Genomic DNA, 22,575 nt, shown 5'->3' with positions numbered 1-22,575 from the left:
ATATAAAGTGTGAACATTCAAATTGTGTTTTCATGGACATGTCAAATCTGTGCCTGTTTAATATGTTTTAATGTCTTGATATATCCCCCTCTGGCTATAACTAGATAATACTATATAAAAATATATAATGGTATATGGTTTATATTAATATATAGGTATATTAATATATTAATATGTTAATATATATTAATATTTATCACATTAACTTGATAGTGCCTGGTAATTGCGTAGATCAGCTAATTAGATGAGTAGAAATGTCCATGGAAGTGTGAAATTCTGTTACGATTTTAATTTAATTACAATTTAGAGATATAAACCGTGAGCATAGGAAATCATGTTTTGAAGAACATGTCAAATCTGTGCCTGTTTAATATGTTTTAATCTCTTAACGTAATCCACTCTGGCTATAACTGGATAGTAATATATATGAAAATATTATAATATATTCATATACCGGTGTCTCAGTGGATCGGTCTATTAGCGTGTAATTGTATCAGTAGAATAACATTAATATGGAAACACTGATATATTAATATGCAATATGCAGTATAAAGATATTAATGTAAAATACTCATTACGTACTGTATTATATATAAGGCATAGAACCATACACTATATCGATAATCATATATATAATTATATCAATCTATTAGTATTAACACATTAATATATAACATATAGCATATATATATATCATATATTACCATATATTATCAAATGCAATATATAATATATTATTGTATCAATGATAATATATAGTATATTATCATATATAGTACATTTTGATATATATACAGTGTATATAGGATATGTAGGAGATTATCCTATACTATCATTGATGTAATTATATATAAAGTCATATATAATATAATTATATCCATCTATTAGTATTAACATATTAATATACAACATGCAGCATGAATATATATCATATATTACCATATATTATCATATGCAATATATAGTATATTATAGTATCAATGATAATTGTCAATGTAATCATCTATATAATTATATATAAAATCACATATAATATAATTACATCTGTCTATTAGTATTCATATGTTTTTATACAACATATAGCATAAATATATATCATATATTACCATATGTTATCATATGCAATATATAGTATATTATTGTATCGATTATAATATATAGTGTATGATAATATACATCATATATATTATGTAACGAATATTTTACATTAATATCGTTATACTGCATATTGCATATTAATATATCAGTGTTTCCATATTAATATTATTGTAGTGATACAATCACACGTCAATCTATCGATCTACTGAGACACAGCTTTATGAATACATTATAATATTTTCATGTACATTAGTATCTAATTTCGGGTTTATTTGTGAGGGAAACGGGAGGGACCATCCATGCGCGAGGCGCGGGGGTCGACGGGGCAGGCGGGGGGGGCGCCCCGCCCCGCGCCCCCCCCCCGCCGGCCCCGTCGACCCAGTTTCCCCCCTCCCCGCAAGTGGTACAGCCCGCGGCGGGAAACCCCGCTCCCGGCTCGCACACAAAGCGCGCGCAGTTCCCGGCGCGGCCGCGGGCGGCGCTGCAGCGCCCGCCCCGCTGAGGGGCCCGGATGCGGCCGCGCCGGAAGAGAAGCGCGTCTGCCCAGGGCCCGCCATCTTGTGCGGCAGCGAGCAGGGCGCGGGGGGCCCCGGTAGCATCCGCGCAGGATCCCGCCGACGGGGGCCCATCATGCCCGGACACCTGCAGGAGGGCTTCGGGTGCGTCGTCACCAACCGCTTCGACCAGCTCTTCGATGACGAGTCCGACCCTTTCGAGGTGCTGCGCGCGGCGGAGAGCCGGAGGAAGGAGAGCGGCGGCGGCGGCGGCGGGAGCCAAGCGGGCGGTGGGGCCCGCGGCCCGGCGGGCGCGCAGAGCGGCTCCTCCGGTGGGGCCGGTGGCGCGGGCCAGGCGGGCGGCGGCGCGGGTAGCGCGGCTAAGCAGCTGCGCAGGGAGTCGCAGAAGGAGCGCAAGAACCCGCTGCCGCCCTTCGCCGGCGGGGACCGCCGGGAGGACGGCGGGGGCCAGCCCGGAGCGCCGCTACGGAAGGAGGGTGAGCGGGGCCGGGGGCCGCGGGGAAGGGAGAGCGGCCCGGCCCGCACAAAGGGGGCCTGGGCAGGGCCGGGCCGCACGTGGGGCCGCGCATGGCGGAGCCGCCCGGGAGCCCGCCCGGGCAGAGGGAGCGGGAGCGGCGGCCGCGGGCCCGCCCGGCCACACGTGTCCCGCGCAAAATGGAGTCGGGCGTGCGGGGGGCGCCCGGGGCTGGCCCGGGCCCGGCGGAGGGAGAGGGCTGACGTGAAATGGGAAATCTTGGCAGTGTATAGGATCGTGGAGTGGTTCGGGCTGGGAGAGGCCTTAAAGCTCATCCTGTTCCAATCCCTTGCCATGGGCAGAGAGACCTTCCACTATCCCAGGTTGCTCCAAGCCTCGTCCAGCCTGGCCTTGGACACCTCAGGGATGGGGCAGCCACAGTTTCTCTGGGCAACCTGTGCCAGGGCCTCACCACCCTCACAGGGAATAATTTCTTCCTAGTGTGCAATCTGAACCAGCGCATGGAATCCTGGAATCGTTTGGTTTGAAAAGGACCTGAAAGGTTATCTCGTTCCACCACCCTGCCATGTGCAGGGACACTTTCCACCAGACCAGGTTGCTCCAAATCCCGTCCGACCTGGCATCTTGAACTTGAATCGTGTTTTGGGTGGCCCAGCGGATTTGACGGGATATCTGGCAGTCCCTGGGCTTTCCAAAATCCACTCGGGTCGTTTTTCTATGGAACAGCATCGATAGCAATCATCTGCATGTCTTCATATATTTAAATAATAGCTCGTATGGATTCTCAGCTCTGTTTGTGTAAATCCCTAAGACATCCCACACGGGAAACTTTGGGAAAAAGAAATCCTGGTACAAATAGGTTAAAGGAAGGGCCACGCATGGAAAGGGATAGATGTGGACGCATGGCGTCCTCAGCCCATGTTGTACCGCGCCCAAACTTCAGCGCTCGTCAGGTGGATCAGGACTAGGATTAAAAGGAATCCTTGAAATGCAGCAAAGTGTGACAGCAGGTGATGTGGGGGTGAGGGAATAACATGTTAACTGCAGTTTAAACGAGCTTTTCAGAAATCTTGATGTTACGTGAAAGCATCTTAATGCTTCATCATTTGGGTTGCAAAATGATTCTCCACTGTGTTTTATGCTTTTTGAGAAAGAAATAGTTTTAATATAATTGTTTTGGAAACTGGGTCTTCTAAATGTTATTTGAAAACACCTTGTAAAAAGACAAATTTAGGAACTATGTTGTAATTGTCTTTGCTTATGGATCTCTTGTTCCCTAACACTCGAGAGCGTTTTCAGTATGAAGGATGCAAGGATTTGTCCCGACTCACAATTTGCTAAGCCAGTGTCCTCTGGAAGCGTTGGTCAGGTGTAGATTCTGGTGGTGTCCCCCACGAGGTACACCTGGAACATGGCAGTGCCTTTGGCACCGCAGCAGGACACTGAGGGGTTTGGGCAGGGCTGGCAGGCCGTGTTTACCTTATGGTTTTCACATCTTGTTTTCAAGAACAGTGTGAAAAATAAATATTTTCTTGGCTTATTATAGTAATGAAACAGAGAAAGTCGGGGCTGCTGTTGTAGCAGTGGCCCTGGAGCAGTGTGGTAAACAAAGTCACTTTCCAGTTTGAAAACGTCTATTTTTGTGTGTGACTGTTTTTGCACTTCTGGCATTATAAAGGTGCGTGGTGCCAAGGTTTGTTTCCTTTGCGAATGTATTTAAAAGTGTTCCACTACTCCATGAAGCTGCAGGTGATTTGACTGGTGAATTAGCAGTTCAAAGCTTGGTGATACTGAGAAATAACTTGTATTTTGGGTTAGGCTTCAGCAGGAACCGGGTTTTGCTGAGTGAGCGCAGGGCGTTGAAGTGGAAATTCAAAAGCCATGGCTGTTCCATTCCAGTTCTGCAGCATACCTCCTCTGTGCCACCGGCCTGCTCCTCTCCCTGCTTTCCCTCCTCACATGGAATGCTTGTCCTCCTTGGAGAGCCCTTTTCCAAGTGCAGGCTGAGGAGATTAACCCCTTGTTTCCTCAGCGAGTGAGGAATACTTAGGAAACTATGGATGTCATGCAAACTTCATGTTAAGTACAGCTTGTAAGGTGAGGGAGTCATTGTTCATCTGGGTGTGTTGGCTTGGATATCATTACAACTGTAACTTCTGTAGCCCCACCCAAATTTGACATTGCTTGTTAAGCAGGAACTTAGTTATTTAAAAATATTCAAAAATCAGCTTTTAATTTAAAAGCTAGTTCATAGTTCTTGAGCCAGTGTTTTGGCAAGAAAATGGTATAACAAAGCAGCAATATGTTTGTGCAGATCTTTCTAAAGAAGAGTAAACAAGGCCTTTCACTTGAGTGGAAAAGAAAACTGTGTTAGATCCTTCAGATAGCTTAGTGAAGAAGAGAGTGCCCATGGGAGGTTTTTATTTAAAATAAAAACCCTTTCAGAAGGCCTAGGGAGGGAGGAAGGACACTGGGCAGCTCCAGGGCACAGGATTCTTAAGCTATTTTAAGCAGTGCGCAAGGAAGAGAATCTTTGTCGGGGAATGTCTGTTGGACTGGGAGGATCCGTGTGGATGGGGGCACCAGTTCAGTACCTGCAGTACTGGGATGCATATGGCACCTCTCTGGTACAGGTGGACCTGCCTGGGTTGTACTGCTGTCCAAAAGAGTTTCTAAGAACAGAATCCCAGGTTTAGGTTGGAAAAGACCTCCAAGATCCATGAGTCCAGTCTTTAGAACAGCACGGGGTCACTGTCCTAGGGAGCACAGGGTTAACTGTCTTAGGACCCAGTGAGGTGATGCTCACTTTGTTTTGGTGTTCATCAAAATAAAACCCTCTTTTTTTTTACCTGAAAAGGACCTTTCAGAGAAAGAAAAATACTAAAAAAATCTTGCTTACCTTGATCCTTGTTGGAAAGTTGACTTTGTCATTTCAGCACAGATTTACCAGTGTTTTCAATCAAACACAATTAGATTGAAATCCTGAGTAAAAGTGTGAAGAGTGAGATGCTCTACAGTGACTTTTTTATGAAGGTGGAGTTACTCAGACTATGTAGAAGCAGCTTGTTTTAGGGTGCTGGGGGTCGGTATCTGTCCCGGAGCAGCTCCACATTCCGTTGATGTGTCTGGCCTGATGTTTCAGGGATAAGGAGGATTGGCAGGAGGCCTGATCAGCAGCAGCAGCAGCAGCAGCAGGGTGATGGCAAACCCATTGACCGGAGACCTGAACGACGACCTCCCCGGGAACGCCGCTTTGAGAAACCCGCCGAGGAGAAGGGAGAAGGGGGAGAGTTCTCTGTCGATAAGTAAGTTTCATCTTGCAGGATAAGGAGCTTTCCTACTTCTGACAGGACAGGGCCTGCTTTCTGCTGTGAAGTTAAAAAAGCTGATTGAATCATAATTAAATTGATTAAATTTTTGTCATGCGAAAGAAGAGCAGATGTCATACAGTTCTCTTTCCCTTTCCATGATTTTGTTTGCAAACTTAAGTTTTAGACTGGGAGTGATCTACATAAATAGCTTCATAGGGGTAACTGAAGGTATGGTTTAAATCAAGATATCCACCATATCTCTCTAAATCTATAGCAGATAGCTCAGGAAAGGAACTCAAGTGTAGCTGTTTCCTACAGGATGAGATTTGTTTGCTGTCACAGCTGTGCCTTTAATCTGTACAGCTGACTCAAAGCCAGCAAAAGTTTGTCCATGTAGGTGTTTACACCTCAGCTGCAGTGGGTTCAGACCTGGAAGAAGTGAAGTCATCTTAGGCCAATGTGAGATTTAAAGTGGCTCAAGTATTGGGAGGGATCCATAATTCAAGTAATGTTCAAATATTAAAATTTTAGTAGCCGGAATTAAAATTCTTTTAAAAATAAATTGGAGAAAAGTGAGTTTAAGTTGGAATTGAAGTATCAGCCAGTTATGTAGAAGAATACAAACACTAAATTTTGGAACTTAATGCCAGAGGATGCAAACAAACAATAATCCCGAGCATTTGTTTCTGGATTCTAAAATCTCAGAATCACAGAATGGTTTGTGTTGGAATGGACCTTGAAGATGATCCAGTTCCAACCTCCTGCCATGGGCAGGAACACCTTACACTAGACCAGGGTGCGCCAAGCCCCAACCTGGCCTTGAACCACTTCCAGGGATGGGGAGTACAAGTGGCTGTTTTGAAACTAGAGCTTTGGCCCAGTTACAAAGGAAAAATAAGTAAGTAAAATTCACAAAGAGGACAAGAGCAGTAAAAACCATGCTGTAGATTTTTGGGGGTGAGTCACTCACTTTTGTCTGTCCACGCCAGGCCCATCATTGACCGACCCATGCGTGGACGTGGTGGACTGGGCCGGGGCCGTGGCCGCGGCCGTGGGATGGGCCGAGGAGATGGGTTTGACTCCCGTGGCAAACGGGAATTTGACAGACACAGTGGCAGCGATAGATCGTAAGTCTTTAACTTTTTCTATATTTTTTGACTTTTCTTTACAATTCTTACGCAATTGCAAATTGCTCTTTGAATCTCTGTGTCTGGACACTATGATGTTAACTCAGTTTTGTTAGTTCTGTTTCACATTCACATTTCAGCGGCCTAAAGCACGAGGACAAGCGCGGTGGCAGCGGCTCACACAACTGGGGAACCGTCAAAGACGAGCTCACGTGAGTACTTTGTCCTTGCTCACTAAAATATTAGCAGGGTGTTAATCAGTCCTAATTAGGGCTTACAGAACGGACAGATTTACCTGCCTTTTGACCTTTGATTTTGATAATTTTATTGCTCTTCTGCAGAATTAAAAAATGAGCAATTTCTTGTAACTTAAGAGATGGCTTCACCGTTAAACTGGAATTTTGAGGAAGTTTAGATTGGGAGGTCTTGTGCTGATCTTTGAACAGTTCTTTTACTAGATACTAGAACAGTTTTTAGATTAGCTTAAGCGTGCTTTTTGTATTACAAAAATTCAATTATTACGTTGAAAACTTTTTAATACCCAAATCCACTTTGTGTCAGAGGGACAGTGGGAGGCTTTCAGGAGGGGTTCAAGGAAGAGTTGGGGAAAACCATTAGTTGGGTGAAAAGCATAGAATTTGAAAGGCACAGGCAACACCAGTCCTTAATAAAATAGTAAATCCACTATAGATCTTGATTGTTAATCTCATGTAGCTTTAAAGAGGGATGAACTTGTAAAAAGCCCAAACTCCACCCATTATGTAATTGCAGTGAATTGGATCAGTCAGCTGTAACTGAGGAAACGCCGGAGGGAGAGGAGCATCCGCCTGCTGATTCTGAAAATAAGTGAGTACCACCCCTCTTCGTGTCTTTGGTTGCTCCAGAGGTACCAGTGCTTTGCCTTTAACCTCTGACGTTTATTCCCACATCAGTTTTGCCAAATTCAGATTTGTCAGTAGATGATCCACAATGCTGCTGAACTACTGTCATGTTAAAAACTTCATGTCTGAAAATTGTGGTCTTGAAAATGTTCCTTGGTGTCCTGCAGGCTCTTGGGTCACTTTCAGATTTATTTATTAATAATAATTTCTAATACACTTTGGGTCTCAAGATTGCAACTCCTGATTCCAAATCCAAAAGCACCTGTGCTCAGAACTAGGTAGAACCACCAAGCAAAAGGGACAAAATGCCAGTGGAAGGCAACTTTTTTAACCTTAGTTTTCCAAAACAGCTTTGAGAATGTGTCACTGGCTGTAGGAGAAAGGTTGTATCTCTAATTCTCCAGCCTCTGTGTGTGCAGGCAGCTTTCAGAGTTGTCTGGATCTCTTTCCATTTCATTTGGACACTGTTACAGAAGGAACCAGTGACTGGGTGAGTGAAAGAGTAACCAGAGAAGCAGAACAAGTGTTACTGAGTTGGTGTGAAAATATGATGAAAATTTTTACGGTAGCACAGTACAATAAAATACTGTATTTTAATGAGGAATGCGCTTTATAGTGGATTAAAAAAATGGCAAATGGATAGGACAGAATTTTGATTTCTGATGTGGAGTTTGCTGTACCTTGGTTTCCTCACTAATAACTTTGCCTAGAAAGTAAGAAATGGACTTAGTTTAACTGAAAAAAAACTAAACGTTCTTACTTCTCCAATGTTTTGATCCAAGGTTAAGGACATTTTTAAGGACTTAAAACTTGGGCATTGGTCAGAAAATGCAGGCTAACTAGTCCTTAAAAAAAATTCTATGTATTAGAAATCAGGATATATTAAATTTGCTGTGTCTACAGTATTCCCTGGATCTTTAGTAGTAGCAGTGCCTGGTGCTTGACCAGATACTGACCCATCCATGTGCAGATCAGTTACCTGCATAACTCTGCAGCTCTTTGGATGTTTTTTTCTTCATCAAATCTGCAGAAAATTCTCAGTTTCAAGCACAAAACATCTGTTGTATTCATCAGTTGTCTTTATAGTAAAGCATTTTTACATGGGTTACTTTTCAAATTGGCTGATTTGGTGTGGATCTCTACCCTAAATGTTTCAGCAGAATTGTAGGATGTTTTTCTGCAGTAAAATGTGCAGGTAATATCTTTGCCTTGAACAAAACAAATTCTTGTGATTACATACAGTGTCAAAAATCACTCTGTCCTACACAATGAGAAAAGAAATACAGTAATTTTGAAATAAAATCTCTGCGTTATAACATCAAAATTGATGGCTACCAAATAAAGACCTTGGAGGTTGAGGCTTTCATGATCTTTTTGCTGCTCTAGTTTTCTATAAATCAGAAATTTAGTTGCATAAACACACTGAACAGTGTCCAGAGGCTTGGCCTGCTGTGTAGCTGGAAAATGTCTATTACTGGGCATAGTGGTTGTGTGTTTTACTTAAAAATAGCTCTTTGGCAGAAGGCGGAGGTGATGTATCTCACAAGTAAGTTGTGTGCTGTTGTTTTTTCAAATAAGCTGAAAGTAAAACTTGTTTGAAATAATTGTCATTGGTTTAATAAAGGAAGTAAGCTCAGCAATTTTTATTAAATTCTATTTAAAAAAAACCCTAAAAAACGTGAAAACTCTTGGAAGAACAAGTTCTCACTGCCCTAACTTGAATATTAATGAGAGGTGTGCTTCAAAAAACAGGTAAAGCTCCAAACATGTCCATTGCAGAAGTTAGTCTTTAATATTTATAAATAAAATTGTCATTAATGTGGAGAATTGATGGCACAGGTCAGTTTTAATTTTACCATTTTGCTGTGCTCACTATTCAGTTGCTCCAAGGTGACTGGGTGTAGTTTTTTTTGGTTTTGTACTCTGGCTAAAGGAGATGAATTTTCCTGTGGTGCAAGTGTGTGTTTATATACATACAGCTCTTAACTTCTAAATACTTGACAAATGTCTATTTATAATGGAATTTATAATCTGGTGCTAGCTAACTAGCAGATGATTTTGGAGTTGTATTTGGAGTATAAATTCTAGGTCATGATCATAATATCCATGAATTTACTGCAGAGAGAATGAGGTTGAAGAAGTTAAGGAAGAAGGCCCTAAGGAAATGACCCTGGACGAGTGGAAAGCCATTCAGAGCAAGGATCGTGCAAAAGTTGAGTTCAACATCCGTAAACCAAACGAGGGGGCTGATGGACAATGGAAAAAAGGATTTGTTCTTCACAAGTCAAAGAGCGAGGAGGTAAAGTGACTTTCCAAGCTTGTAGTATCCAGTTTATAAAGGCTTTGTTATTGATAGGCATTTCTTGGAGTGGAAGCACTGTTGTGTGAGACACTGACCTGCAACTGGAAGTTTATGAAGTGCAACAACATTCTTTTAGCAGAGTTGAAGTTCTGCAGTGGCACAAGTGGCCATTCTGACTGTGGTTGGTTTTGGGTGAGCTGTACTCTTAGGCTGACATATAGTCTGGTATAACCTAGAGATAAGCCTGGATTACTGCTGCACCTAGGCAGGTAACTCTCTAAGAACTGCCTCTTGGTGAGGATTTTAGAGAAAGGTTGTCAGGTTTTCTTGTTAATAAAGGAAATTTAATGCTGTTTAGCGTCTCTGTTAAGCAATACACAAAGTTATGGTGCTTGCTAAACACAGTGTAAGATTGAGGGAAGACTGGTTATGCCTCAGAGACCTTAATGCCTCAACTGTGTATCTTGAATTTCTAACATGAGTGTCTTCTCATTTTGTGATATATAGACAAGCTTTTGGGAAACCAGCTGAAATACATTTGTGTGCCTCAGTGATACTCAACATAGTTGCTATAGAATTGTTTTAAAATTGAAGTTTTCTCAAGCATACTCATTTCAGACATTGCAAAATGTTAATTATTCTGTTCCAAGAGTGGCAAGGAGAGATGTACAAGGCAGGGAAGTGCTCAGAGCTCTGTTTTGTAATGCAGGGCTGCCTTAATCTTCGGTTTTAATCTTTGCTTTTAACACTCTGTAATATGTTAAGTAGCTCACTTAAGAGATTGGTGGGTGCAACTTTGTATACAGGCGGTTATGGCTCCTTTGAAGTAACTAGATAATATGTAATACTCTGCTTGGTCTCCTAATATGTATTCCTACCTTTTCACACCTTGCCAGTTCTTATCCTGTGAGCTAGGTGGTAATACAGATGGGGAGATGTTTTCCAATGAAAACTCAATTTCTGTTCTCATTGAACTCATTCTGAGTTTGACTTGATCACAGTCAGGCTATTTTCTTGCTGTATGAGATAGTTCAGTCCTTTAAATGATTGCATGTCTCTGTTTTCCTTAAGCTGTTTAATGAAGTGTTCATTAAATGCTGTTTTTTCTGGCATGTGTAGAAAAGGGAATTTGAATTGCACTTAATGTTGCTGGGTACTAAGAATTTATGTACTTTACTGAGATTTACTAAACCTGTAGTCCTTCAAGTTCCCTCAATCTTTCTGAATCAGGTTTATTTGACATTTCGTCAGCTGAGGACAGTCTTTTTTAGCACATGAACATATATGATAGTATAAGATGATGGTACTCATGAGTGATTTAGAGACTAGAAAGATCCGTACTGTATTTTCCATTTGAAAACTGAATCAGCACTTAATGAAAAAAAACAAGGAAAAAAACCCTAAAGAACAGACAAATCCAAACCAAACCAATTAGAATAATCAATTTACTTCTGTGGAAGAGCTGACATGATTAGTAGATTGTTCCATTTGAAAGGTTAACTTTTCTTCAAATAAATAAGTTGGATATTTTTAGCACTGTCACATAAGAAGTTAACAGCCTCTTGCTTCGTAAGCATGAAAGTGAGGTATTAACAAATCTGCCTTTAAATTTAGATGCTTTTAGCCTGCTTTATTGTCTGTCCAGCAGATGTGTCTCCCCATCTCACTTATCCATTGTTCCCTGATCCCATGGGAAACAGTGTGGGGATTTTCTTTCTGGATTATTGGAGAATAGCTCTGTAATAGCTTTCTGTTAGGAAAGCCTTTGCTGCAGCTCCTTTGTGAAGGTGGAATATTCAGAAAACGTACCAGTCACCTGCTGTTTCCTCTCTTTGTCCTCTTGGACTTACTTATGAGTCACAAAATTTAGGTTGCTCGAAGGTTTCTGTGATTCTTATTGGTAAGAAGAGAGATGATGTGTGGAAGTGATTTGGTTTATAGGTAAATTATGGTTTTCAGCCCCAAATCTTCTGTATTCTTATGGCTGAAAACCACCATGTGTCCCAGTAGATTTTCTCATAAATTTGGATTGACGTATTGCGATGAGCTCCCTCGTTCCTATAGTTCAGAACTACTGGAAAATTGCCATAGGAGTCTGTGGGAAAAGGGAGCCTGAAGATCTAGTGCTATTCATCTGCCTTAGTCTTGGGAAAGAGCTCTCCTCCTCATGCTCCTCACTGAGGGGTGAAATGCTTGACCATGTCTGAGGTCTTTCCTCTTTTTCATTTTTTCTCTGCAGTTACTAGAAAGTGGTACTTTGGATAAAATGAATTCTCAATACTGTCTCAGATTCTTGCTGGTTTAATCTGAATTCCATGGACATTGGCAGCCCTGGTCTGATGAGTGTCTTTCCAGGAGATTGGGTTATGCCATAAAAGAGAGATCCTCTTTTTAACTTCTCTGCAGCTGGTTTAGGGCTTAAGTCTTTAATTTCTACAAAAAAAACCCCAAACAAATCAGGAAGGAGTTTCATTGTGGACAGATCTTAAAATTTATTCCAAAAGTTGAAGGCTGGACTCCTGGAAAGACTGATACACTAATCAGTTGTTGCTCTCTGTACCTGCTGTGCCTCTTCCGTGTGCCTTCAAAGCTTCTCACTAATCCGATCACTTCCTTAGAGGAGGTTGCAGTGGGAGACTGAGAAATACATTTTGTAAAAGAATAGTTCATCTTCTCAAAATCTGGAGGAACGACTCTTGGCTGGAGGCTCTGCAGGAAGCTTTTCCATTAACAGTGATTTTAACATCCCACTCTTCCCTGCCCATCTCCCCTTGGTGCTGGAGACCAGCCTGCATGTGTGGTCTGTGCCAGGGCTCCCAGCAGCTCCTGGTGAACCTTCCTGGTGTCCATCTGAGCTTTCTCTTGTCTCCACCCCTGTGGCACATCCATCCTCTGAATCTCTTTGGGTGCTTGCACAGCTTCATCTCATCCCTTTGCTGCTTCGTGTGCTCAGTGACATCTGTACCCAGCGAGTTCATGTGACCTGATTACCTGTTGTTTCTGTATGTAGTTGAGTCTCATTTCTTCCTTTTGTTTTCTCCCTTTGTTCTTTTGTCACTTTGGCGTGGACACGCAACTTTCATCAGACAAAGGCGATGACAGAAATGCAGGGGAGTCTGCTGGATTCAAATGAGGTACTGATCCTTTCTATCTAACTGGGGATACCTGTGTGTTAACATGAGCCCCTCCAGAAGGGAAAGTTTGCACAGTAAAAACTCACCAAAATAGAGAACACAAGTGGATTCACTATGGAGCTCTTCTGTCCATGCCTGTTGTCTCACTGTGCACAGCACCCTTCATGATTAGTCCCCTTGCTCCTCGTTCACCCAATTTCAAACCTGACCAGAAATGCTTCTATCATGAGTCTTTTTTGTTGCTGTTGTTTTTACATCTCTCACTGCCTGCTTTGGCCCTCTTGGTAATTTGTTCTTAATTTTTGACAGCCTTCCCCAAGGCCCTTAAGTGCAGCACTGGTTATGAGATCAGAGCACTATTGAGAGTTACCACTACATAGAAATGAAATATTTCCAAAGATTATTCAGGATAAGCAGTTTGTTCAGTATGTCTGTGTCTGTTGTCACCTGAGTGATTGAAGAGCCTGAGGAGAATGTGCCAAGTTTTTTGTTGGTGTTTTAAATAAGCTTTAGTTACTCTGGATAGAGAAATAGGTTATGTGTGGAATTTGCTTTTTGTTGGTTCGGTGGTTAAAGTTGTGAAAATAGAGTGTTTTTTGGTAAACTGTAGTGATTTGTTTTTAAACAAAAACAGCCTAGGGAAGAAAAATCACAGAATTACTGTAGAAATCCGTTGACATTATCGCTCAGAAAAGAGAATGTCACATGGTTACCAGTAGATGAAAATAAAATGTCAGTACCCTGCAGTGATTAAAACTGTAGATAAAAAATGAAGTAGTAGGAAAGGAATAAAAAGCATAACTGAGGTATTTTGTACTGTTTTACAAAGTGTACTTTGGTTTGAGTAGTGCCTTGTCAGGCTGAGGTGTGGAATGACTTTTTTCTGGGAAATAACTGCTCAGGCAAACTTCCTAAGGCTGGCAGAGATCTCTGAGGGAAGGGTGTACAATGAAACCTATAAAATCAGGAGTGCAGTGGGGACTAGTTGTTATGTAGAGTCCATCCCAGTGGAATGTGTTGAAAATAAAGCAGCGTGGAGGGTATTTCTCATTGTGCCTAATTAAATTGGAGAGAGACTGTTTACAAGGGCCTGCAGGGACAGGACAAGGGGGGAATGGCTTCCCACTGCCAGAGGGCAGGGTTAGGTGGGATATTGGGGAGAAATTCTTCCCTGTGAGGATGATGAGGCCCTGGCACAGGTTGCCCAGAGAAGTTGTGGCTGCCCCATCCCTGGAAATGTCCAAGGCCAGGTTGGATGGGGCTTGGAGCAAACTGGGATTGTGGAAGGTGTCCCTGTCCATGGCAGGGGGTGGAATGGGATGAGCTTTAAGATCTCTCCCAATCCAGGCCATTCTGTGATGATTCCATGAAATGGCAGTGCTGTGCACTGTAGGATATTGGGGGGGCAAATGTACAGCTGGGCAGGAAGAGGGATCGTGAGAGTGGGGATGGAGAAGGGTCGTTAAGGCTCTGTCCATAGTGGTGCTTGTGGCTGACCTGTGGAATCCCTGACAGCAGCTTTGACTCCAGACTGCTCCATCCCTTGGCAGCCTTGTGAAGGTTCCACAAATGGTAAGGAAAGCGTACAGAGCTTAATTGCACAATGTGTTGCCTTTGAAAGTCATAATGTTGTGTAACTGCACCAGAAAACTAAATTGGAGGCGGGAGACTTGAGCTTGCACATGGCACTTGTGTAGGGAAACAAAGTAAGTGGTAATTGCTGCGCCAGGAGTTGGGGGCTTAGAGGGCAAGAAAACATTGTATGTTGTCATGTTACCAAAACATGATGGTTAAGCCTATCACAAGGCAGAGTTTTAGATTCTGTGTATCGTCCTAAGTGCCAAAAACTGACTTGCACATGGAAAAATGTTTTTTACAAAATAAGAAAAAATAATTGCTTTTTGAAACACTGGTTGAGTTCAGTGTGCAATTGAAATACTTAAATGTGCTGAATAATCACATTGATGGGATTTGATGTATCTCTTGGGACAATCACTTGTTCCCCAATGCTCAGGTTTCCCCCTGAATGCACTGGGAACAAACCAGTCAGAGAATATCATGGCAAAGGTGCCAAGAGCCATATTTTCCAGGGTCATTGGTGAGAGTCTTTCTCTCTGTGTTTTATTTTCTCTAGTTATGTGTGTTTGAGCTCTTTGTGCCTCGTTTGCTGTTACAATGAGGGATTCCCAGCAACTCCTGGTTTTAAATATTTATACTAGGACTAACAAAGTGTAAATCCTCATGGAGCAAAATAAGGATGGATGACCAAGTATTGAAAAAGAGTGGAATGAATTGATAGAACCAGAATATTTTTCAGGATACAAAGTGAGAATTGCTAGAACATGAGGTTCTGTAGTGGCTTGGTGATAGTCAGTTTGGTCTTGGATGAGCCTAAACATGTTCTTCTGATGGAATTCCAGGAGGAATTTCTTCCCGAAAAGGGTGGTCAGACACTGGAAGGGGCTGCCCAGGGAGGTGATGGAGTCCCCATCCCTGGAGATGTCCAAGGAAGGACTGGGCGTGGCACTCAGTGCTGTGGGCTGGGTGATAAGGTGGGGATCAGGCACAGGCTGGACTCAATGGGCTGGGAGGGCTTTTCCAACCTCAGTGTTCTGGGTACTCCTGAAATACCTTGGAAGTGCAAAACACCTTTGCTCAAGTGCTTGTTTGCTTCCCTGTGTGGAGTTTTGTGGTCTGCACAAGTGGTATGACTTGATTTCTGATGAGAAATTCCAAGTTTCTTGGATCACTCGGAGAAGTGGATGATCAGTTTTCCAGTGGGATTGGAGGTGAGCATGGGCTGTGGTGGCACGAGCGCAGCTACAGGTGCAGAAAAGGTGGTGATTTTTGGTGATTTTTCTTGCTCATGGAGAAACCCTTGTTCCAGGCTCATGCTGAGGACTCTGTAATGGATCATCACTTCCGCAAGCCCGCGAATGACATCACATCCCAGCTGGAGATCAACTTTGGAGACCTGGGCCGCCCCGGCCGCGGTGGCAGAGGGGGCCGGGGGGGCCGAGGGCGCGGAGGCAGGGCCAGCCGTGGAGGCAGGACTGACAAGGTGAGCGCTGCAGCTTCACCCACACGGGGGTTGAGTTCCTCTTGTTGGGATTTTCCTAAGGGTAGTTTTAGGTGTTTTCCTTATTTCTGGGGGAGATGCCCTGACAGCAAACAGCATGTTTCTAAACCAGCTGAAGTGTCTTTTCTTACAAGCTTACTTTAAACAAGGTTATTGAGTGTTTGAGCAGAGTTGTCATTAAACACAAAAAAAGGAGGGTGGGGAGTAGGCTGAATTAAAAAAAGCACCTGTCTTTGTGTTTGAACCTGAAAAATGACTTTCCAGGATGGACAGACCTGCATGTACCATGAGCTGCTTCAGTTTGTGCCAGAGCAGAACCCCACGTGCTGGAGTGGTTATTTTTAGACACAGTCAGGACACTTTCTGTGCATTGTGACCTGTTGGGGGTGACAGACTGGTTTTACAGCTGCATGTCATATCTTGAATTTGAGGAATTTAGATTTTTCATGGGGAAATAGGACTCGCTGTTTTTTCTCTAACCTTCAGTAATTATTTTCATTCTCTGGTGCTAAAGCACTAGGGAAGTATCCTGGAAAAGTACTGACTGGGGTCTGGGAAAGAATGTATGAAGTTGAGGTACTGTAGTGTAACTACTGAGAAGATTTGATTTAATATGGATCACTTATTTGGCTCAAAGGCATCTAATCAAATTGTTACTAATTTGAAAATGAGCTCAGCCTGTGTGCTGTGGCTTCACACAGATCAGACTTGCTCATTTTTGTCTCTTACAGGAGACACAGAGGGTTTTTTCTGTGAGTTTTAGCTTATTAGTTGGGAAACTCCTTCATGATACCAATATAAGAGTATTTTAAAGAATTTAAATTAAACAGTGGTGGTTTACTCTGAGTTGTTTCACTGATATTCTTAAAGAACATTGACATTAAATAGTTCAAAGCTTTTCTGCACCTGATTTTATGTTGCCTTTGTTTCCTTCCAGTTGGTTAAGGAGTTTGACGTGATCCACACGCCCAACCAGGTTGGTGATCTCTGCACGTGTGTTCCCTGTGGTCAAGGACCAAAACCCCTCATTTTTATTGACTGGCTTTCTGTTGTGTGCTGAGCAACAGAAGATGCTGAGGCTGTAGCTTAAAACCCTGCTGTTACTTTTTAGTTCTGGTTTGTGGCCCACAGAGTCTTAGCTAGGCAAGACAGAATCTTAGTCTTGTCTATAGGTGTTGATACAACTTTTATTGAAATGGTTTAAATGTATTCCTTCATAAATTAATAGCATGACAGGAAATTCTACTATATTGGTTTTTCTTACTCTACTCATCCATATCCCTCATGGACAAAATGAAGAGTGTCCTGAAATACTTAATTTCTTCATTTCACTGCAGCACTGGCTTTTACATGTGGTTCAGAGCCTTTTAAAAAACTCTTTTGGGGCGTACTCAGGACATTCTTGGCTAATGTATGAATGTTTAGGGCTAGGTTGGCACAAAAATTCTTTCTATCAACATGTAGTTTGTGACTTGGGAAGAATTAAAAGTGGGTAACTTAATTTGTGCTACAAATAGGCCTTTTGTGTAACACTTCAGTCATGTCCCTCAGGAAGGATTGATGGCTCTGTGCCAGTAAAATGGCATGAGCTCACAGGTAGGGATCTGCCCATGGCAGGGGGTTGGAAGTAGATGGTCTTTAAGGTCCCTTCCAACCCAAACCATTCCAGGATTCTATGATGGAGGAAGAGTTGCCTACAATTCCTCTTCAGATAGTTTTGATTCCAGAAGTATAAGAGACTTTCTGATCCTTGAAATAGATTTAAAAAGTTGCTTTTGTACTACATTGTCCAGCTCCAGACTTCTCATTCTGCTGTGCACCTCTAAACCAAGGTAATAACTCTGATGTTTCTCTTTCAGTCAAGTGCTTCTGCTCCTGACGTAGATGACCCAGAGGCTTTCCCAGCTCTGTCCTAAACTGGATGTCATAAGCCAACCCTGCCCTGGTCGGGCCCTCCTCTCCGAGGCTTGCATGCTTAAGGATCCTAAAACAACTAAGAAACTTAAAAAAACAAAACAAAACAAAAAAAAGACTGTCATTCATACCATTCACACCTAAAGACTGAATTTTATCTGTTTTGAAAATGAACTTCTCTCGCTACACAGAAGCAACAATATGGTAGTCAGTTTTGTATTTAGAAATGTAATGGTAGCAGGGATGTTTTCATAATTTTTTCAGAGATTATGCATTCTTCATGGATACTTTTTTGTATTGCTGCTTGAAAATATGCGTTTCCAAACTTGAAATATAGGTGTGAACAGTGTGTACCAGTTAAAAGCTTTCCCTTCATTTGTGTTCATTTTTTTAAATCAGGATTTTAGACTTTTTTCCCCCAACTCCAAACTGGGTTTTAAGTATTCCACACTATTTCCATTTCCTTAATTCCTGTTTAGCAGATTTTTCTCAGCCCGTGGTCTTTTGGAATATGTGGAATACAAATTTGGCAGACTGTTAGTGCTGTATGGAATGAACTCCTGGAGTACTTTAGTTTTAATGCCTAATTTCAAACATGGAAAACCAGTAATTTTTCATCTCTGTTAGGTAGTTTGTTTACACAAAACCTTTATACAAAATTGATACCAGATACTTGAAATCAAGATTGAAAGCACATTGGTTTGTAGTTCAATACCTGTATTGATCCAGAATGATGTGTGGGTAATTGGTCTGAAAACCAGGTTTTTAAAATTAATGTATCCCACCTTCACTCACCCTTCTGACCTTTACTCCCTCCTCCTTCCTTCAACAGAACAAGATGCTTTGTTGGCAAAAAAAAAAAAAAAAAAAAAAAAAAAAAAAAGAAGAGTTTTTAAATTACCTTTGCTTTTTGTTTGAGAGGATACCCTGAGATTGGGGTAATTCCTGTTGTGGGAGCTGGGATAGCCTGAGATGGGGGTAATTCCTGTCCTTGGAGCTGGGAGGTGGGGGAAGGCAGTAGCTGTGGCTCTGTAGTCCACATGGACTCAGGTGGGATGTGGGATTGAGCAGCACCGTCTGGCACACAGGTACATCAGTACCTGCTGTACTCCCAGCACTGCTCCCAGGTCTTCTGGGGAAGGAACCCCAGGCCTTTGCTGGCTCTGGCAGGAGGGATTTTTGGCTCATCATCTCCCAGCACTTCAGCTCTCCATCAGAATTTAGCCCTGGCTTTGTGCAGTGCTCAAGATCTGTTTGGTGGATCACCGTGAATGTTTTTCTGAGAGTGATTGTGAGAAACCCCTTCTCCCCCTCTGAAAGTTCACCATAGGTTTACTTTCATCCCTGTGAGCAGGAACGTCACCACACACAAAAGGAGTTGAACAAATGACTAATGAAGAGGATTTCCTAGGAGTTTTATCTGCAGCATTTGTTAGGAGATCAGGAACAGATTTCCCACTTTATTTCACGTTTTACTCTTTGGACAGCTTAGAACATATTTGTAGTTTCTTAACTAGGTAGATAGAAAACTAAAGGTAACACCCTATTTTTTTAAAAACTGTACAGGACTGGCAAGAAGTGTTGGAGACCTTTGAATATGAAATCCCAACCTCCTCAGTTGTGATGTTAGTGGCTGGCTTGCTTTTCCTGAGCAATTTTCTACAAGCGCTTGTGTTGTGAACCACTGTGGATAATCATTGATCTGGTTGTTCAGTGCACTCACCTGTATTTAAAGCTCCAGGGCGTGAGGAGGAGGGTGGTAAAATCTCTTGGTTCAGCTCTCCTGACCTTGTACTCAGTGTGGGGCAGGTCCAGCATGGAGTAGTTCCTCTTCCCTCTGCCGTTGTGATTTGATGGGATGTGTTGCAGTTCCAGCACTGGGAACACCTTGGATAACACAACTAATACCTTTATGCAGAAACACTTAGAGCAAAGCTTTCTCTGGAGTATAGGCTTCCTTCCCCTTATCCAAACCATGTATTTGCCATTCCAGTTGCCATTCTGCTTTTTCCCAGATGATTCTGGGCAGGGATTTAGGACCCTGCAAGCTGGATTTAGCCAGCGGCTTTCCCTTCTCCTGCCATGTAGCACAGAACAGTCCCAAACAGCACCTCATGTGTGATTTTCAAGACAGCTTGTACTTACACATGGTCCTTCTGCTGTTCTGACAGATGTAAATTTGCCTCTTTCAGTCCATTTGTGTCAAGAACTAAAACTGTGAACATTTATCTTTAATATTGGTGGGTGTTAACTGAAATAAAGGTTTATTTTCATGCTCTTTTAAAAAAATGTCCTGAAAACACATGGAAATGAAACCACTTAGGTTAATAGTGTCTCATCTAGGTTCTGCCTCAAGAGGTCTAGCCTGCCTGTGGTGGTGCCCAGGCATTCCCATCGCCAGGATGGACTTTGCCTTGGGAAAACCCAAGTAGCTTATGAGTAAGGAGCTTGCTCTTACGAACGTTTTCTGTCCTCTTCCTGCTTCTGCTGTCACACCAGATCTAGAGGACTAGATCTTTTAAAATCTGATCCATTGGAAAAGATGGTCAAGCGGAAAAAGTCAGAAACACATGGTGCAAATTGGCTTTGGAATGTAACAATGGCTGGGTCGGAGCATGAAAGTTCATCTTGCAGTGATGCCAGTGCATGCCAGTGGTGCTGGGAGGGAACAAGAGTGATGAACCAATGCAAGGATTAGCAGGGTGTGGGAAAGGACATGGATTCTCCTGCAATGTCAGAAATTGGTGGGAATACATGGTGTTTGCAACTGGAGGAGCTGGGACCACCCTGAGCTGTAACAATTCTGCCCACGGTGATGGGTTTGCGTAGCCACACCTCTGGTTTAATAAAGGCACGACTTGGACCTAAAGCTGCCACTTCCAGTTGCTAACCTGCTTCTTTCCTAAAATCGTTCCAAGGACCATGCTGCCTTCCCTTTGTACTCCTGGGCTGCTCTGGCATCCCTAGGGACCAGGCTCAGGGGGTTTGAGCAGGGCTGGGTGTCCCAGGCAGGGTCGGTGAGGTGGGCACTGCCCTGGGACGGGCGACCTGACTGGGGGAAAACGGTTCCTTTGCCCTTGCTTGGAGACTCGGGTCCTTTACTAGAACACTTCCAGGTTGGAGTTAAAGTCTGATCGTTGTCCTACTAATGATTCTTGACTTAACACTTGATTTAAACTGCTCTGTGTGGAAGTTTTATCTGGAGACTTGCAGAATGAGGGCTCCAGTGTTCTGTTTATATGTTGAAGTAGAAGATCAACACTCAAGTGGATAAATGACAAAATAGTGCTTTTAAAAAAAAAACACTTTTTTGGCTTCTGATTGGCCTTTCTGGGTGTCTGATTTGGTTGTATGCAGCCGACTTGAGGTACTGATTTGTGATATGATGCCCAGCCAGTCCTCTTGCCAGGGAGGTTGCCAGGTGTGGTGTGGAGAGCAGGAAACGTGTCACAGTCCAGATGGAGCTGAGTAATCAGCATAACTCCGGGCTGTTACTGTCTCCAGGGGCAGCGTGTGGGTATTGACAGGCACAAGCCTGTCCTGCAGTGCCTTTGAACATGGGAGCACTGGGGCTTTCTGTAGAAGGTAACACAGCCACAACTGGAATGAAAACAGGGAACAGACTGAGAAAGATCCCCCAAGCCTGGGGATTCGCTTGTCTCTTCACACACAAGGCAGTGTGGAAAGCCCCAGCCTTGGTGTATCAACCTCATGGTGCAGGTGCATCTCTGTCACAGCTCTGCCAGGAGACCTTTGCTGTTCCTGCCAGGTGGGATAATGGCTGTCCATGGAGGTGCTCTGGGATGGTGGTATCACAGAAGGGTTTTGCCAGCAGTTTTGCCACTGCTCATGTAGCTGTCAGTGGATGGAGAGTGGCCACCTGAGCCTGGGGAGGAAGAGGAGGGTGCTCCAGGTAAGTTCAGACCTGGACTACATCTCTAGCAGCAATGTTTTGGCTTTATTTTTGTTTTTAAAGACACCTTGTTCTGTGTAAAGCTGCAGCATAGCCCTGGAGCTTGACCAGAGAAAACAACAGGAAACTAATTTCAGATTTCCAACATTTTATTTATATACACACACATTTCATAAACAAAGTCATTAAATGTGTAACACACTTCAAACCTGTAATTAGAATACTTCAATAAATGATTATAATTCCTCTTGACAGTCCATTTGGCTGAGTACACGTGCTGCCTGCTGCTTTTGTTTCTGGGGAGGAATTCTCCTTTTCTAAACTGAGCCAGGAAGTCCCAGCCATGTCCCTCAGTGCCCCCGTGGGGCTGGTGTCACTGGGATCTCTGATTTTGTGCCAGCGGAGGAGCAAGGGCTGCAGCCCCTGTCCTGCTGGGGCTGGATGCTGAGCTCTTTCGGTCTTCCCTTTTGTAGTCCCCTTGCTCTTTCTGGGTTGAAATGATGTTAAGTACAGCTCTGATTCCTGAGGTGGACCCAGCCAGGCTGGGCCATTCATGACCAGGCAGTGCGACAGGGCTCGAGGCAACCTGAGTAATTAATGAACCTCTCCCAAAGCCAGCTCTGCCATCCCAAGCTGTGCCTTTGATTCCACCTGAGTGCTGTGGGTGAAGAGATGCCATGTTGAACAGTGAGGTGTGACTTGGAAAGGTTTGGGAGTCGGGGTTTGTGTCACCTACAGGTGTCACGTACAAGCGACTGGTCTGTCTGTCCACACTGAAATGCTTCATAAAGTGCAAAACACCAGGCCAGGCTCCCATCACCCACCC

The 22,575-nt window shown here is 43.2% G+C and overlaps 1 protein-coding gene and 1 long non-coding RNA gene across 5 annotated transcripts in view; both read left to right on the top strand.

The window, feature by feature from the left end:
* Window positions 1-1,625: 1,625 nt before the first annotated feature.
* On the top strand, window positions 1,626-18,626 carry SERBP1 (SERPINE1 mRNA binding protein 1). Of its 4 annotated transcripts, none has more exons than XM_027694519.1 (10): window positions 1,626-2,089; window positions 5,231-5,393; window positions 6,389-6,526; window positions 6,667-6,738; window positions 7,298-7,372; window positions 9,529-9,706; window positions 12,796-12,843; window positions 15,731-15,904; window positions 16,860-16,898; window positions 17,782-18,626. In XM_027694519.1, exons 1-10 carry the CDS (start codon window positions 1,729-1,731, stop codon window positions 17,836-17,838), a joined length of 1,305 nt encoding a protein of 434 aa, XP_027550320.1. In that variant the 5' UTR covers window positions 1,626-1,728; the 3' UTR covers window positions 17,839-18,626. The 4 variants fall into 4 exon arrangements, with proteins under 4 accessions (XP_027550320.1, XP_027550319.1, XP_027550322.1 ...); XM_027694518.1 differs by having other exon boundaries at window positions 6,643-6,738; XM_027694521.1 differs by lacking the exon at window positions 12,796-12,843.
* A 3,107-nt stretch (window positions 18,627-21,733) lies between these two features.
* LOC113972958 overlaps window positions 21,734-22,575 on the top strand; it is a 2,028-nt gene continuing 1,186 nt past the window's right edge. The window contains exons 1-2 of the long non-coding RNA XR_003536091.1: window positions 21,734-21,749; window positions 22,368-22,441. This is a non-coding gene — a long non-coding RNA (uncharacterized LOC113972958). The remainder of the gene's footprint in view (window positions 21,750-22,367; window positions 22,442-22,575) is intronic.

This window comes from Neopelma chrysocephalum, unplaced genomic scaffold, assembly GCF_003984885.1.
Source record: "Neopelma chrysocephalum unplaced genomic scaffold, ASM398488v2 Primary Assembly neopelma1_97, whole genome shotgun sequence".
Classification (NCBI taxonomy): Eukaryota; Metazoa; Chordata; class Aves; order Passeriformes; family Pipridae; genus Neopelma; species Neopelma chrysocephalum.
This window is presented reverse-complemented; position numbering and strand designations above follow the sequence as displayed.

Coding starts and splice junctions, on each gene's coding strand:
- SERBP1 (XM_027694518.1), top strand. CDS start 1,729: ATGCCCGGACACCTGCAGGAGGGCTTCGGGTGCGTCGTCACCAACCGC. Junction 5,394..6,388: donor GGAGAGTTCTCTGTCGATAA/GTAAGTTTCATC, acceptor TGTCCACGCCAG/GCCCATCATTGACCGACCCA. Junction 6,527..6,642: donor CACAGTGGCAGCGATAGATC/GTAAGTCTTTAA, acceptor CAGTTTTGTTAG/TTCTGTTTCACATTCACATT.